The sequence below is a fragment of the Anoplopoma fimbria genome, chromosome 23, assembly GCF_027596085.1.
Source record: "Anoplopoma fimbria isolate UVic2021 breed Golden Eagle Sablefish chromosome 23, Afim_UVic_2022, whole genome shotgun sequence".
In the NCBI taxonomy this organism is placed as follows: Eukaryota; Metazoa; Chordata; class Actinopteri; order Perciformes; family Anoplopomatidae; genus Anoplopoma; species Anoplopoma fimbria.
In genome coordinates, this window is record NC_072471.1 from 5,604,955 (window position 1) to 5,620,907 (window position 15,953).

Consider the following 15,953-nt stretch of genomic DNA (forward strand, 5'->3'; position numbering starts at 1 on the left):
CTGTCAGTTGCTCTTGTCTAATCCTTGGTTCAAAGAAAAACGCACTTTCATTTTTAAAAGGTGGAACTGTCCATTTACATGTAATGCAGAACGTGTTGCATGCAGCAGCTCTACAAACACACTCATTCAATACATCTCTATCACCCTTAATATGCTCCATCCATCCTCTTTGCTATCTCATCACATCAGATAGACAAATGCCTTGATCATGAAAACAACTGTGTGCAGCTGAACGGTGCAGCGGTAAACAGCGTGATGGGAAACAGATGTGTAGCTTCTGCTGACACAAATTAATGGCCCAGAAAAACAGAGGCCATACTGTGGCCAGCTGAGGGTTTCACTGATGCTATTCCACAGGAGCAGAAATATTTATAACTACTGAACAAATAATGTGTGCAGCAACATTCCTGTACATTCACACAAGGGTAAAGAACAGGAATAGGACAAGGCCTAAAAAAAACTAAAATAGCCATAAAACAAGATATGTACATATTATGAGAGAAGTCAAATGTTTAGGCACATCTTCTTTACATTTGTCTTCTGTTTGGTTCTAATATCGGGCTATAAAACAAGACTTATTGCCTGAAAATGAGCAGAAACGTGACAATGTGGCGCTCCAACATCACATGAAAGGAAACCACACAGCTGAGATCATTTTTTCGTTTTCCTTCTTTTATTGTATAGCAGTGTTCGCCTTTCATATGAAAATGTTTGATTTCATTAGTTTGTTTAGTGTTTATCCTTCACAGTTTAAGTCAGGTTACACATACAGTTGGTTGAGTCCATTTCTAGGTGCAGTTCTGATTTATTTTTAACATGTTCAGGCGGGATTGTTCACGTCAGATGACATGAACGAGCAGAGGAGGTGAAAGTCAGGGTGGCGCAAACAGCAATGCCTTCAAGAAGATTTTTTTTTTTTTTATGTAACAAATTCAGGCAATCAAGGCAAATAAAGCACATTTACACCTGTTGATAAAAAATAACCAAGCTTGGCATAACATCAAATATTTAAATATGTAGGAAAGTTGAGCCCTCTGGAACGGTATTAATAAAAAATGAGTCAAACAGTCTTTACAAATGAGTATTCGTATTTGTTTTAACCTAATTTACTACATGAAAAACAAATACAAAAGTGTGTCAATTATCTACCAGAGAATCATCGAACAGTGTAACATAAAATCTAATTAAATCTTTTACTTTATATTTGAGGTTTAATTCCTTTTTTTAAAAGATATGCGTAGAATTTGATAGTTCATGACTTTGGCGCCCCCTGTGGTAGGATTAAAAAGTACAGTAATGCATGCCACTATAACTCTTCCTCTCCCTCCAGACTGGGATGAATCGGCTGAAGGCAACACATAGACTGCACCAATATTCACCAAAATTGTTACGGACAATAATTAAGTTATTTGAAAGATGATATAATCGCATAAAAAAATTCCCTCATGTAGTAGCTTTAACTCGTTTTTTTTCTGCCTAAACATTCAGTAGTTTTCTCAGATTCAAACAAATACCAAAATGTATTTGCATTTACTATTTGACCCACTTCATATTAAGGTTGCCATTTGTGACACGGCATGTCCTCACACATGAAGACGAGACAGAAGATCTGTGATCACATCTCCACATGCGAGACCCTCTGCTGTGTTAAACCTGCATTAAGACATCAGCATGAACTCGCTGTTTTCCCACCAAACAGTCGAAGACATTATCATGAGGTTAAAGAAGAACACAGAATTAATTGTTTGACAAGAACACAGTGGCAGGTTTCATAACTCATGTTTGTCTCGCTTAAGGACACTGTAGCCGATAACATGGCCGCTAGGGGGATCAAACATGTGACCCTTCCACGACCAGACTCATGACACCAAATTAGTCACCCTTCAGGCACATAAATGTGTCTAGGAAGTGTACAAGCCATGCTCTATTTCCTTCAGTCCTGTTCCACAATTTTGTTTCCTCACTGACTTCATGATAATGCTTGCAGCTTTAAAGAAAGTTTGAAATTATGATTTTCATATCTGCTATGCTAAACGTGAAGGAACAGCAAGGAAACAGGGGGAAACAGCTAGAGTTGTGCTTATATGTTCTAGATTAACAAATATCTTACTTATTAATTATTAATAATTACTTATCATTAAGGAGTGATCAAGGCTCCCAGTGAAATCAGTGAATCTATGCTGATTTCTTCCCAGGGAGCCTACATGAAAACAATTTATATATTTATTCTTTATTTATTTATATAAATATTTTTATAGTTCAGTAAATTTCCGCGGTCATCTCGCTTTAATGTCAATTCCGAGTTAAACTCACGGATGATAACTAGTGTGCACTGGAAGTGTTGGTAGGCTAGCTGTTTCCCCGTTTCCAGTCTTTATGCTAAGCTAAGATATGCTAAGCTAATTGGCTGAAGCTGCATACTTACCATTCAGACAGAGTTTATCAATCTTCTCATCTCAACTAATGTCGCACAATCTCCATTCATTTTCTGAAATTTGATTCTGAGAAATATATGAAAAAACACAAGCATGACTAAGCAGCTGCAGAGCACATGTTGGCGTGTTCAACCATTTGATATGACTCCTGTGATTGGAATGTATAAAAAACACCATTCATGATATGCTGCCCTCGTTGGTGATCAGATTGCTCTTACGTGTTCTTCCAAGCTAAATCATTAAGAGAAACTGTTAAAAACGTATGATGGTCACTTCAGTGTTTTAAATAATCAATGCACAGGCTGCACAGATATGCAAGCTGTGCAGGTTGTACCAGGAAGAGCACAGCATCAAAGATTCAGATGGTTTATGTTGGCAACAACTGCAGTTTATTTGGAGCAGAAGTAGCTTTTGAAAAAGCATACTTTAAAAGAACGCTCGGAGATCTAAAAACGAATGGCCGATGAACTAACAGGCCAAAATGTACATGACAGATTCATCTCCCTTTTGATAAGACATCAGCTTCTGTTATCACTCAGATAGGATGGTATGAGGGGCCACGAATCAGAACATAATGGAAATAGATACAAAAAAAAATAATCTGTGTACCAGAAGCACATACACATTTAAAAAATCCTCATGCTTAATCAAAATTCACACTATGTCACATCTCACTCATTCACAATACTGTGGAAGGAGAGAAAATAATAAAAGGTGCAAGTAAGAAACAACACAATAGGTAAAAACGAATAGGTTCCAGTGTCCTAGAGCCACATGAGGATTAGAAAGGTCTAGCTTTTGTTCCTCTTCATTAACTCGGTCCAGGAGTATGTAGCTCTCTTTAAGTGCATTTCACACGTCAGGGCTCACTGTCATTCACACTTAACGACTGATCCGCAGACCCAAGATGCATGGTCAGCATTAGAAATATCCCTCGTTTGAATGATCCTTTTTTTTGCCTTAATACGTCTCAAAAGGCACCTGGACCTTATTCAGTTTGACAGACAATGAGTAAAATAAAGCATAAAGCACTAAACTATCCACATGTTTTGTACCTTGAGTCCAAGGAGTTTTTTGTCAAGGATTAAGGTACACTCCATGCACTTTCCATGCAGAGTCATCCTTTGTTGCGGTATCGACAATATGGCACGGTCACATTTAATCACTCTTAAATAACATGTTCAAAAAAAGTGACTTGCAAGGCCTGCAAGTATATAAAAAAACCCAACAACTGTCGTGTGTGTTGTGTTGGCTTCTACATGAGCAAGTTGTTTTTTCCCTTGTGCACAAAAAAGTCAACAAAACAAATCAGAATTATAAAAGAAGCACTGGACAGAGGCTCAGTTTTTTGCTGTGCTTAGATGCATGATGATATGATAATAACATCGCAAATAAATCAAATTTTTACCCTTTAAAGGAGTCCAGTGTCTTAAAAAAAAGAAGAAAAAAAGTCAACCATTAAAACTTTGTGCCTCCAGTCTTTTTCTGACAATACGTCTCTTTATATCAGTGCCTTGCCATTTGAGAGCACTAGGACCGTGCTAGAGTGGCTATCAAAGAGACCACTCTTCCCTTGGCTTGGCACTTAGCAAGTTCAGCACAGATACCAAGAGATGACGTAGTAACTGCCATCTCTAAGGAGCCTTCTTAGGAGTGAATCGTACCGAATAGTCTGTAATGATGTCCGCTTAGAAGTGAGGTACCCATGTGTGAGGCTTGTTTGTAATGAATGTTCATTTCTGATTACATATGTTGATAAAGCGCTCTGCCTTCTGCTGATGCACCTAGAAAAAGAATCCACATTAATCCTGAATATCACATTTGGCCATCAAAAACAATATGTGGACACCAGGGGTGTATTTATCTTTCCGTTTTCAGTGAAGGGTTAAAATGCAACTTGGATAAACATTCTGGGGTACGTAGAACGTAAGACTCCGTTTCTAATGGCCCCTGCTTTGAACTAAAGCCCTGTTTGGCACCAGAGAATGCCAATCAAGTGCTCGGTTGAAGAAAAGCAGAGAGAAAAATCCTTTCATACACAAACGAGCCAGCTTTCGCTCCTCTCCCCAACCCCCTACCATTCCTTTTTCTTTTCTTCCATTAAATTTCAGTCCTATTCAAGCTACTAGGTACCAGGATACCATTATCTCTCCCTTGTTCCTCGTATTTCGCCAGTCTTTCAGAGTCTTTTATTATTCCCCTTGGTCCTTTGAAAAAGACCCAGAGGGGGGTTTGGGCCAGCTGCCCCATATGTCAGTCAGATACAGCAGTCAGCATAAAAAAAAACCCAGCTGAGGCCTACAACAAACACCCACGCACACACCCAATTTTAGAAATGAGGGGAAGAGACATGGCAATATTTGGGAGTGTGTGTGTGTGTGTATTTGGCTGCATGTGTGCCTATCCTGTCCCAGATGCTGCTGGTCTGGGAGGAGGACATTCTTATGATAATTAGGGATTAGCTGGTGGGTTTGGACACAGATGCATTGCCGAGGTTCCTCAGAGGAAATATGCGCACCCCATTTGTTTGTCATGACGACAACATCCTGACGTTTCACAATCCAAATGTCTTCATCTGCTTCCTGTCGCCCACTTAGCTTCAACTGGCCGCTCTCGCTTCACTCACCAGGAAGCTCTAACTCCCTCCTTCCCGAGGGTGGCAGCGTCCCACTCTCATGCGCAACGTGCCGCTTTTGTGCAGTTGCCAGAGCTGGACAAACTCCTCGGGCATGGCGTGGTACCACTTATAGGGCAGGATGTTGTCGTAGTAATGGTGGCTGACCGGCTGCTCGTCCAGGTCGACGGAAAAAGGCCAGAAGCCGTAGGCCGTCACTTCCTCGCACAGCCCCAAGGCCAGGCTGACCAGGAAGAGACCCGTGGAGAGGCGCTTGGCGTGCACGCTGCGGGCCTTCCAGAATTTGCCCACCGTGCGCAGGAATTCGGGGTTGGCAAAGAGCATGGTGAGGTTGGAGGAGGTGTCCGCCAGGGCGTAGTAGGCCCGCAGCGATGGGTCAGTGCCGGTCCTCATGGAGAACGCTGGCATGTAGATGTAGCTGGAGCCGTAAACCTTCATGCTGTCCACAAACACTTTCCTTGACCAAAGAAGGTTCTGAAATCTGTGAGTCAGAGTGATAGTGAGAAAGAGTGGAAGTTATTCTAAATGGGAATTGTCTCATGACCTGATGAAAGAGCTGCAGAGCTCTCTGCTCCCTTTCCTGCGGTTTAAAGAGGAAATACATTTCCTGTTTTGTCAAATGCAATGCTACACAAACACAATGGATCTTTGGGTGCACTGTTCTACAGCTTAGAGTGAAGAGTCAGAGAGGGAATTCTTATTTCATTTCCCTCTTTAAATCCTATTCATGTGTATATTTTTATATTGTGTTTCTTTCATATCTTAATGCCTGTTCATGTCACATGTAAAGCACTTTGAATTGTCTTGTTGTTGAAATATGCTCGCCTTGGATAATGCATATTTCAATTTCCATTCATTCCTTCCTATTTGTAAACTCGGCATATAACGTCTGAATTATTGTTTCTTAAAAATTGATGATTCTCTGTACATCTCCTTACATCACCACACTGATACCACAACATAACCCATCGGCTATGTATGCTGGGACGCTCAAACCTACACTTACATTTCCTCTCTTCTGAAAGTGATCAATACATCTGTACAAGTGATGTATATTTTATTGATTCTGACTGATCACCTTTTCTGTATGATGCTGGGGTTGGCTGTAACAAGGTGAGTTCTGGTCCCCACATCCTCCACATATTCCTTTGACATTGGTGGAAGGTTGCACCTAAATGAACAAAAGACACAGGTCGCACATTATTAAACATTTCGCACCCACTAGGTTACTGAAAATTGTTCGTTGCTCAAGCACTTACAGAATAAACAACTGAACCGATTTATTTAAGTCATTCGTTTCTGATTAGATTTGATTATGATAGTGAGCAGAGAGGCATGTCGAGTTATGTGTGTGTGTTTGAAATGGAAACAACATGTCAAAGACAATTAATTACTAATGAGGAGGCTAAAAGACAACAAAGCTGGCAGAGTGGTTGCCATATTTTAAATCTTAAATAACTGGAGTGACAATGTGATGTGTAGTTATATTGAAATGTTTTGCATATAACAAATGTCACTCACTTTCACTCTCAGCGTCAGCAATAATGCAAATTTAAACAAACAATGACAGTACCGTACTAAATTACACTGAGTGTTTGCCACATAAAGTGTTTAGTCGAATAAATGAAAATAATCATGGAATAATTCCCTCCTACTGGCCACATATGTGATTAATCACATCAGAGCTGTTTATAAATAGCAGATGGAGGAAATAAAGGACAGCTAGAAAGGATCATTTGCGTCTGTGTATGCTGATACCACTGTGACCTTGCTACAGTGTTCCCTCCCACAGGGTTTATCAGCCCTGCTTTGCTTCCAAACGTTTGATAAGCGCTGGCTTAAAGTTGAGCTTCACCTATCTCAGTAACCGTTCTGCTATCTGTCGGGTCAGCCCCTGATGCTGACGTGCTATTTTCTTTTCGAGTTTCATTTGTCTGACTCTGGCCATTTTCAGTCACCTAAATCAGGTCGTATGAACCACTACTGCTGATTATTATTATTGAGTTGATGGGGCCTAAAATTGCTATATCACAGGGCAGAAATGTTGAGGTTTTGTCAATGGAAGAAGACGCCAATTAACAATAATGCACAGTTTAAGAAGTCAATCAACACACTTTGAAGGGCATGCGGCATGAAAAGAGTGCAAGTTGTTGAAGAAAGAAATGTTGTCTTAAAAACTGCATTTGTATGTTCTGCTTGCTCCAAAGCAAATGTGATCCGTCCATGTCCTGTTAAATCTTTTTCAGTGTAAACCCATGAGGCCGTTTATCAATCGAATCATTTTCCTGGTACTCTGTTTGAGTGGAAATTCCAACATCACTCATTTTTTTTTTTTCTTACCCTCAAGGCCGACAATAGCTCTCTCTTCAACTCGTTCTGCTTCAACTCTCTGGAGTAGTTGTCGTGCTCAGGGAAGATTACAGCTCATTCAGAGGTTGTTTTTTCCCCTCAATCAAAACCGATACAAATGCAGCTCTTTGATTACTTGTTTCAAACAGGAAAAAGCACCTTTATGTCATATTGAAACTATGTAAATGATTCTACTTGTGTGATTGCAACAACTTGGCTGACACCTCACTTTAAAAAATAAAACCTAGCATTGAGTTTGCGTTATGGAGTGCTCTCCTTAAACTTTGACCCACCATAGGGTTTTTATTTTGCTTTATGCCTCTTCTCCTCTTCCTCCCTCGTCTTAGTCTGTTCCATTTTTCTGTCTCTGTCTCTGTCTCTTCCTCTTCCTCTTGGCTGTGGACACCAGCTCTCATTATCACTGATGGCGTGTGGCTACTCTCTTAGGCACGGAACGATTCACATTTGATGGAGCAGTGAAGCAGTCACATACAATGCATGCGCGGGCACTCACAGCCCCACAGAGTCCCTTTTTTTCTCACCGCAGGACGAAATCGGCCCGGTCAATGTCCTGTCCACATTTGCTGTTACGAAGAATGCCACCGTTGCCCACCACCGCACACTTCTTCAGGGGCAGCTGCAGAGGGTTTTCCTGGTCAGAGGGAGACAAAAGCACCTAGACATGAACACACAAAGCCACTTTCACAAATATTAATTTCCTCTCAACCCAGCACCCCAAAATTGACACAGCTGCATGAGTCACCCTGTGTTCAGCAGAGCACAGGACCTTGGCCTCCTGCTTATTTCCCTTCACAGCCTCCCGTGCTGATGGACAAAGCAGCAGGGACATATGAAGTGAGGAAGAGGACAAAACCAAGTCGAGGTCATACAGCTTATGACTCAGATTTCATTCATAAAGTCTTAATTGTATGGTGAAATAATTTAATGAACTGCAAAGTTAAAAAAAAATGTTTTTGTTTATCTTCTCATGCCTGTAAACATCAAAATGAACTGGATGTGGAAAAGGGACAACTCAATAAATGTGAACTTTGAGCTTAAAGGTTCCCGAAAGCATTTCTCACAGAAAACACATCTCTCAGATGGAAACCATCAAACAAACACCTGTTAATGCTCATTTGAATAGTTTTTAACTGGACATTATTTGACTATTAATGCTATAAAAGTGGGTAGTTTTACACTGCTTTTAATACACATGAACTGTCAAGTTTAGGTCCGTTAAATTTGGATTCATACTACCGTAGGTGGCAGCGATGGGTGTTTCAAACCATTTATACATTCATTTAGTTAGCTAACTTGAGTTATTTCAACTGTTTATCCATTAAGCCCTCTTTTCAGTACTTACTAGCTAATTACTCTGACTGTTTATCCATACGTTTCAGATAATTTAAATGTTTATTCATCATGTTTAGCTAACTGTTTTTACTTCTCCACTAGCTGAGGTGGATTCATATTTAATGGCAGACTTGTACCCAAGGTCTACATCTGTTGATTCAGACTAGGGTACAAATAACCCCTGGGATGGGAAGAACTGCCCACTCATCACTTAGAGTAAGTCCTTGTATGGGTTGGTATCAAAGCTGCTGCAGAGGACACTGAAATACCACACCTCATGAAGCAAGGGCCCAAACATGTCCTTTCTCTTTGCGTCGGCTGCGTTTAAGTCAGAGACATGGATTAAGGGAGATGGCGGAAACAATTGTGCTCATTATTCCCCCTGGAGTGCACACACTTAAGACTACACACACACACACACACACACACACACACACACACACACACACACAAAAGGCACACACATCTCTCCTTGCCTCGGGGTCTCTTTTAGACCGTGACAGGGGGTTGAGTCAGGGGACAATACCCTGCTAACAGCACATCTAACAGGGGAAGGGAACCAGCAAGTTGGGCTAAAATGTTGAGAGGGGGACACTTATTTCAGTTGCACATGGTCCAGAAACTTCTGCAAAGTTATTAATCCAATAGCTTAACATATTTTGGTTTGGGTTGTTGATTGTTATGCATGGCTGATTGATGGCTATCATTTGTTGATTAATCTTACCATGAATGTATTTCAAATATATATTCATGTTACCATGATGTCAAACTGAGCGCAGATTTGGGGATATTTTGTCAGAATTCACAGATTTGTTTTTGTGAAATTGCCCGAAGAAATCATAGAAATCTACTGTACAGTCCAGTGAACTGTATGTAATGATGCCCCTGTTTGAGCCATGGAACAAACTGGCAATTAACTGTCAAAGCCCTAATTGGCACATTCCCTGGCAGATGCCCCGGTTCTGTGGCTGTTGCCAGCTTAGTGTAGTTTGGCTGTCGGTCTGGGTTCGAACCTGCAATCACAGCACTGGTAGTTGGGAGGGCAGAGAATAAATGTGTGTGTGAGCTTGTGCTTCGTCTGTCCCACCTAACTATTAGTTTCCTTAATGTCTGAGAAACACACACACACACACACACACACACACACACACACACACACACACACACACACACACACACACACACACACACACACACACACACACACAGGAAGTGCAGGGACTGATCACACTAACACACACACTGTGGTTTCACCTCATATTCTACTTTTTGTTTTCATTCATTGGCCCTCACCTCCCCCATCCCTCATGAATGAACATGCCCAACTCTCGCCTGCAAATTAGGGTCACATATTCATCGCATTTATCAACCAGGACATTAGACTGCAAATCTGTGGCATCAGTAATAGGGATCCAATCTTCATTATAAGTGAGATCCATTGCCCCTGGATACAAAAACCACGGCAACAGCACCTCAACCTTTTTTTTTTTTTTGCTTATTCCAGGCACAAACACCCTCATCCACATGCACATCCACACATACAGGCACGGCGCCGTGTAAAAACAGCCCATACATAATGTACAATAGTAAAGTCTCTAAATGGTAACGAAAAGGGGAAACAACTTGGGTGGGAGACACGTGAAAAAAACCCTCCTCCAGTGTTTACGTACGCTTTAAACATCTCTGTCATAGATTAGACGAAAAGTGGAAAAATAACACAACAGGGCATATCGTCTTGAGCCATAAACTGTAAAAAAAAAAAACACTGTGTCCTCATCTGCCTCTTCACAACGGCAACATATCCTGTCACTACCGAAACTGCAAAAAGTGACGACCCACGTTCTGAGTGGGTGCGAAATCAATTTCCATTAGTCCAGACTGGATTGAATCTGGTTTTACTTCCCTTTCTAGAACACATCTGCTTGTCTGAGAGTCATGTGTCTGGTGGCAAAGACGTCTGTGGCTCTTTGATGGGAAAACAAACGTCTTGTTCTGTTAACATACCTTCACGAGGATTGGGTAGGTCTCGTTGTTGATGGTGTGCGAGTGGTAAAACTCGCCATCGTACCACAGGACCTTTCCCATCGGCGAGTTCTCCTTGGTCACCGCAAACATCCTCTGTGGATCGCAGCACTCCGTCAGCAACTTCCTGTGCAGAGAGGATGTTGGAAATATTAAATCTGGTCTGTGGTGATCTCTGGATGGTTTAACTTGTATTCAACGACACATCTGGTAAAAGACAGGCATATTTGTAGCAGATTGTATAAGCCAGGCCTGGGAGAGAAGACAGAATTATTATTTTTTTACGATTGAGCGGTGAAGCAACCTGTTAGTTTGTAATAAAATGTGACTTGATGAGATGTGGGTCCACTGCAGCTCTATCTATCTATCTATCTATCTATCTATCTATCTATCTATCTATCTATCTATCTATCTATCTATCTATCTATCTAGGTCCTCACAGCTCTGTGACTTTTAAAACCACATCTCCAATGAGCCTCACATCCTTCCTCTCCGCTGCTCTGCAGGTGTCACCGTCTCTCATTATCCTAATCGGCTTTGCACCTGAGAATAATTCTCATATTCTCAACTCAATGAGATTTTAAACAAGGCTGCCACAGTGTGACGAACATGCAACGTTCATCTGGTTTGCTTTAAAAAAAATTATATATATATATATCAGCCTCAATGTCCAAATGAAAGTGTGTTGTGGTTCTTGATAGAGAGTGATTATGATATGTGTGTATCTCTTTTGGTTTTACTGTAATGTTCCTGTAGGGTATCATACAAAGCTTGTGGTATTTATTGCAATACTAATATTAACCACTTTCCAGTGGATATACAGTGTCATCATATTGACATTATGCCCATATGTTCAGGGACTTCAAATACAGACAAAGGAGGTCAGGCAACAGACGCTCAGTGTTTAATAATAATGACCAAGAACCCCTATGTTGGCTGCTTAACATAACTTATCATACATTGCATTATTTCCCTCTAGTGTGCTCCAAAGTGGATGCAAGAAAAAAAAAAAAAAAAAAACATAAAAGGAAAAAAACAAAAAAGACCAACCTGAATAGATGGATGGCCGTCTGGTTCTTCTGCCATAGCTCCCCCTGCCTCAGGACCTCCTCCACTATGTCTTTATCTCGGGGGAGTCTGTAGACTGGGAAAACGTAAAACCAGCAGAGCACCAGCACGCAGGCAGCGGCCCACACCGACAGCTTGCCTCGGTAGCATCGCACCAACATCTTCCCACCCCCGACCCTCTTGTCTCTTGCACAGATCAGAACATCCGGTGCATGCAAAAAATGAAACCGGTGCATGCAAAAAAATCTAACTGGTGCATGCAAAAAAATCTAACTGGTGCATGCAAAAAAAAATGCAAACTGGTGCATGCAAAATAAATCAAACTGGTGCATGCAAAACAAATCAAACTGGTGCATGCAAAAAATGAAACTGGTGGAGCAAACTGCAGACTGTGTTTTTCTAAAGGTGTCCTCTCTCTCTCTCTCTCTCTCTCTCTCTCCACCCCCACTCCTGCAGACGGGGGTCGAGTATGGATGAAGCTTGCACGGTAGGCTGCTACCCTGCGGTCTGGGTCAGGCTGCAGAACTGTGGGGAAGCGGTTCTGTGCTGGCTGGGCTCTGATGGGGAGAAGCAGGAGCGCCTGACCCTGCAGCAGCTCATACTGGGTTGCGGGGCCGTGGTGCAGTGTGTCGGGCTCCGCAGGAATCCGCGGCTCTGATCTCGGTGCATCACCACCAGCATTACAGCCACCCCCAAACCCCAAAACCCCACCCCAACCCCACTATCCAGGTCCACGTTGGTCCCTCTTTCTCCTGTCCTGGTCCTGCTGCAGGGGTCTGCGGTGCGAGTGAACTGGGCCAGTCCAGATTTGGTCTCTCTGCCTCCCCCCTCCCCACACACACACCTTCCTCTTTTGCTCCTGTCAACACCCCCTCCTCCGCAGAGACAAAGTGCTTCTTGTGCGCTCCGAGGCGCGTCAAGTTCACCGAAGATGGCACAGGGGGCGCAACCGAAGCTGACCTTCAAAATAAAAGCACACAAACATAGAACATTTAAAACAGAAACGCAGTAATCCTCCTCAGGTACAGTACCAGTCAAAAGTTTGGACACACCTTCTCATTCAATGGTTTTTCTTTATTTTATGTGGTAAACTTTATTTTTTTTTTACTTTTCTACATTGTAGATTGATATTGAAGACATCCAAACTATGAAGGAACACATATGGAATTATGTGGTAAACAAACAAATGCTCAACAAACCAGAATATGTTTTATATTTTACATTCTTCAAAGTAGTTGAATGAGAAGGTTTGACTGGTACTGTATGTTGAATACACTTATTGTAAGTGGCTTTGGATAAAAGCGTCTGCTAAATGACTGTAATATAATGTAATGTAATGGAAGACATGCAAAACTAGAGCAAGAGCCAGTTTCACAACAATTAGGGCCACCTTCTGAATTGCAAAACCATGAAAAATGTCCTAATATTAAGGGTTTCTTTTATGTCTTTGTAATTTCTACATACAAAAGAAGTAAATTGTGTCAAATTGCACTATACAAATTGAATTTAAACTACAGAACCAAATAGTTTCTGAATAAAACTACAAAGACGGCCATTTGTGGTGACGTTCGGGTCGCGGACATATGACGTAGTCTTTTTTCTACATTGTAGATTAATATTGAAGACATCCAGACTATGAAGGAACACATATGGAATTATGTGGTAAACAAACAAATGCTCAACAAACCAGAATATGTTTTATATTTTAGATTCTTCAAAGTAGTTGAATGAGAAGGTGTGAACAAACTTTTGACTGGTACTGTAGGTTAGCTAACGCAAGCCAATGATAACAGTAAAACTCTGTCATCTAAGTTAAAAACATGTCTCCTGTTGACTTAATGTGAGAGAGCTGCAAAAGAGTCCCATATATGCACAGGATGCTATATTATGCCAAAAGTTTGAGGCTGGTGCTACATTTAATCATCCATACCAGCTGATAATGTAAATAAGGAGCAGGCCATACCAGCTGATAATGTAAATAAGGAGCAGGCCAAGTATTGTAGTCATAGACTGTAAGACCTAGAAAGGTCCATGTTTTTTTAGGAGGTACATGTGCCATCTTGAAGAGTTACTGAAGACACTGAAGCTCTAATTCTACAGATTTTACAAATACTTGTTCAACAACAATTGATTTAAATGGATCTTTATAGAGGATACATTAACGCAATTGCTTGCATATGAATATAGCCTCTTTTGTGAAAAAACTGGCCTAGTAGGTCATGTTTTTATTCAACCGGACGCTAATTAAGTCCTTTCATTTCTTTAAATATTATTTCTCAGATATAACATTTTGGAAACATCAGTGCCATAATTAAAATGGGCTTTTTTAGGGTTAGACTCTCAGACAATTCCCCTTGCGATTTGTTTATTCCCTGAAGATACATTCAATTAACTTTAACTATACCACTTGTTCACATGGGTATTATTTTGAAAGTCCTGCTTCCTTCTCCTGTTTGCATTCCCGGTAGCTTGACACTGTTCAAATGAAAGCCTCCTGCTGAGATTTATGATGTGAAGCTCTGCCGCCCCCTGCTGGACTGCGTCTGCACTGAATGAGAAAGGCTTTAGGATGATTGATGGAGACGCTGCTGCAGCTGTCAGTCACAGTACCACACCCTAACTCCAAACTGTCACCATATGATCCTCTATTTTATCCATATATATCCAACTAATTTCTTTTTTTACAAAATGATGCAGTGCACTCACATTATGCCCTACAATATTTCATCATTTTCTATTTTATACACATTAGTAGCTGCAGCGATGTGTGCCCTCGTGTGGACAAAGTCTGTACTCAGACTGAATTGCAGTTTTTTTATATTCCATAAATTTTTTTAAAAATCCTGGGTGGTTGGAGGCATTTAAAGTAACTTTTATCCTGGCTGCAAGCTCTGTTTTCTCGTGGGTGTGTCTTTGTATGTGAGAAGTTGGTATATTCAGTGTTAAAAATAAGATAAATAAACAATTCGAATATGCCATATGAATAAACAGCAAAATATAGAAAATATCACTTATTGTCTAGTTGAATGATTTAGATTTCAGGGTAAATTTAAGTTTAGGTTAGGGACACAATTAGACACAAATGTAGATAATCTACAAGGGTATTTGTGTGCATTTATTTCTGTGTACAATAGACTTCTAAAATCCAGTTGCATTGTTTTTAAATAGACTTGTCCTCAACCATTAGCCCTCTTGTGGAATGGATATGTTCTAATGTAGATGCTTCAGGGTTCAAGGTTGCTTCTAATGTCTCAAAGGATAAAAGAGTCATGGATTAAAGGATTTGCTGAATTTTTACTTGTCTGCACTTTAAAAAATACAATTCTCATAAAAGACATAATGTGTACACAAAAGCATTAACTTCACATTCAAAAGCAGTCACTTATAAACCCAAATCGGGTAGAAATGCTACTTCAAAATAAACAGACAACGATCAAACTTTATTTGTATAGCACCTTTTTATACAGGTTAGAGCAGTTCAAAGTGCTTCACAGGCGACTGTCAATCAAACAAAAACAGGATAGAAAAAGCACAGACACGGTAACAACAGAAAAGAAGAAAAACAATTCATCAATTTAACAATTTCAGATCAATGTACGTGAGACAATACAATAATAAAAAAATGAATCGAATAATATTAAAAGCTATAATAACAGTAATAGAAGCAAAACAGTTTGACATAAAAACTAGATTAAAAAAACTTATACAACTTAAATACAATTATTACATTTATTTATAAAACAAGTAAATACATAAATAAATACACACATAAATAAATACACACATAAATACATTTTCTTTTTAATAAAAATGTGCACTTGAAAAAACTCTGCACAAAAACATGTAGAAAAATAATTTAAACAACACAATAATGATAAAAAAGTATTCATCTTTATCAAACATATGGTGCCTACAATCAAGCAAACAATAACACAGCCATCCTGTATTTGTCTCACTGCCCTTCTACCCTTTCCATCTGGAAATACAAGCTTGTAAAAGTGCGAGTAGCTTATAAATGTTGGCTTCTCAGGGCAGACGCTGCCCCGTGTTGGGAAAGGGCAGCCTCAAGGTTAGAGCAGCGGGCAGAGGGA

The 15,953-nt window shown here is 40.4% G+C and overlaps 1 protein-coding gene across 1 annotated transcript; it reads right to left on the bottom strand.

Annotated features, from left to right (window-relative positions):
* Positions 1-663: 663 nt before the first annotated feature.
* st8sia1 (ST8 alpha-N-acetyl-neuraminide alpha-2,8-sialyltransferase 1) lies at positions 664-12,733 on the bottom strand. Its single transcript, XM_054624788.1, has 5 exons — positions 11,845-12,733; positions 10,777-10,921; positions 7,962-8,071; positions 6,149-6,241; positions 664-5,551 (listed from the first exon to the last, which is right to left on the bottom strand). The coding sequence occupies exons 1-5, from the start codon at positions 12,096-12,098 to the stop codon at positions 5,071-5,073; spliced, it is 1,083 nt and encodes a 360-aa protein (XP_054480763.1). The 5' UTR covers positions 12,099-12,733; the 3' UTR covers positions 664-5,070.
* Positions 12,734-15,953: the final 3,220 nt, after the last annotated feature.

What these genes read in the sequence shown, in the direction of transcription:
- st8sia1 (XM_054624788.1), bottom strand. Translation starts at nt 12,098, where the DNA reads ATGCACCGGTTTCATTTTTTGCATGCACCGGATGTTCTGATCTGTGCA. An exon ending in CCTACCCAATCCTCGTGAAG is followed by an intron (nt 8,072 to 10,776) that starts GTATGTTAACAG and finishes CCCTCTGACCAG; the next exon opens with GAAAACCCTCTGCAGCTGCC. An exon ending in CCCAGCATCATACAGAAAAG is followed by an intron (nt 5,552 to 6,148) that starts GTGATCAGTCAG and finishes TCTGACTCACAG; the next exon opens with ATTTCAGAACCTTCTTTGGT.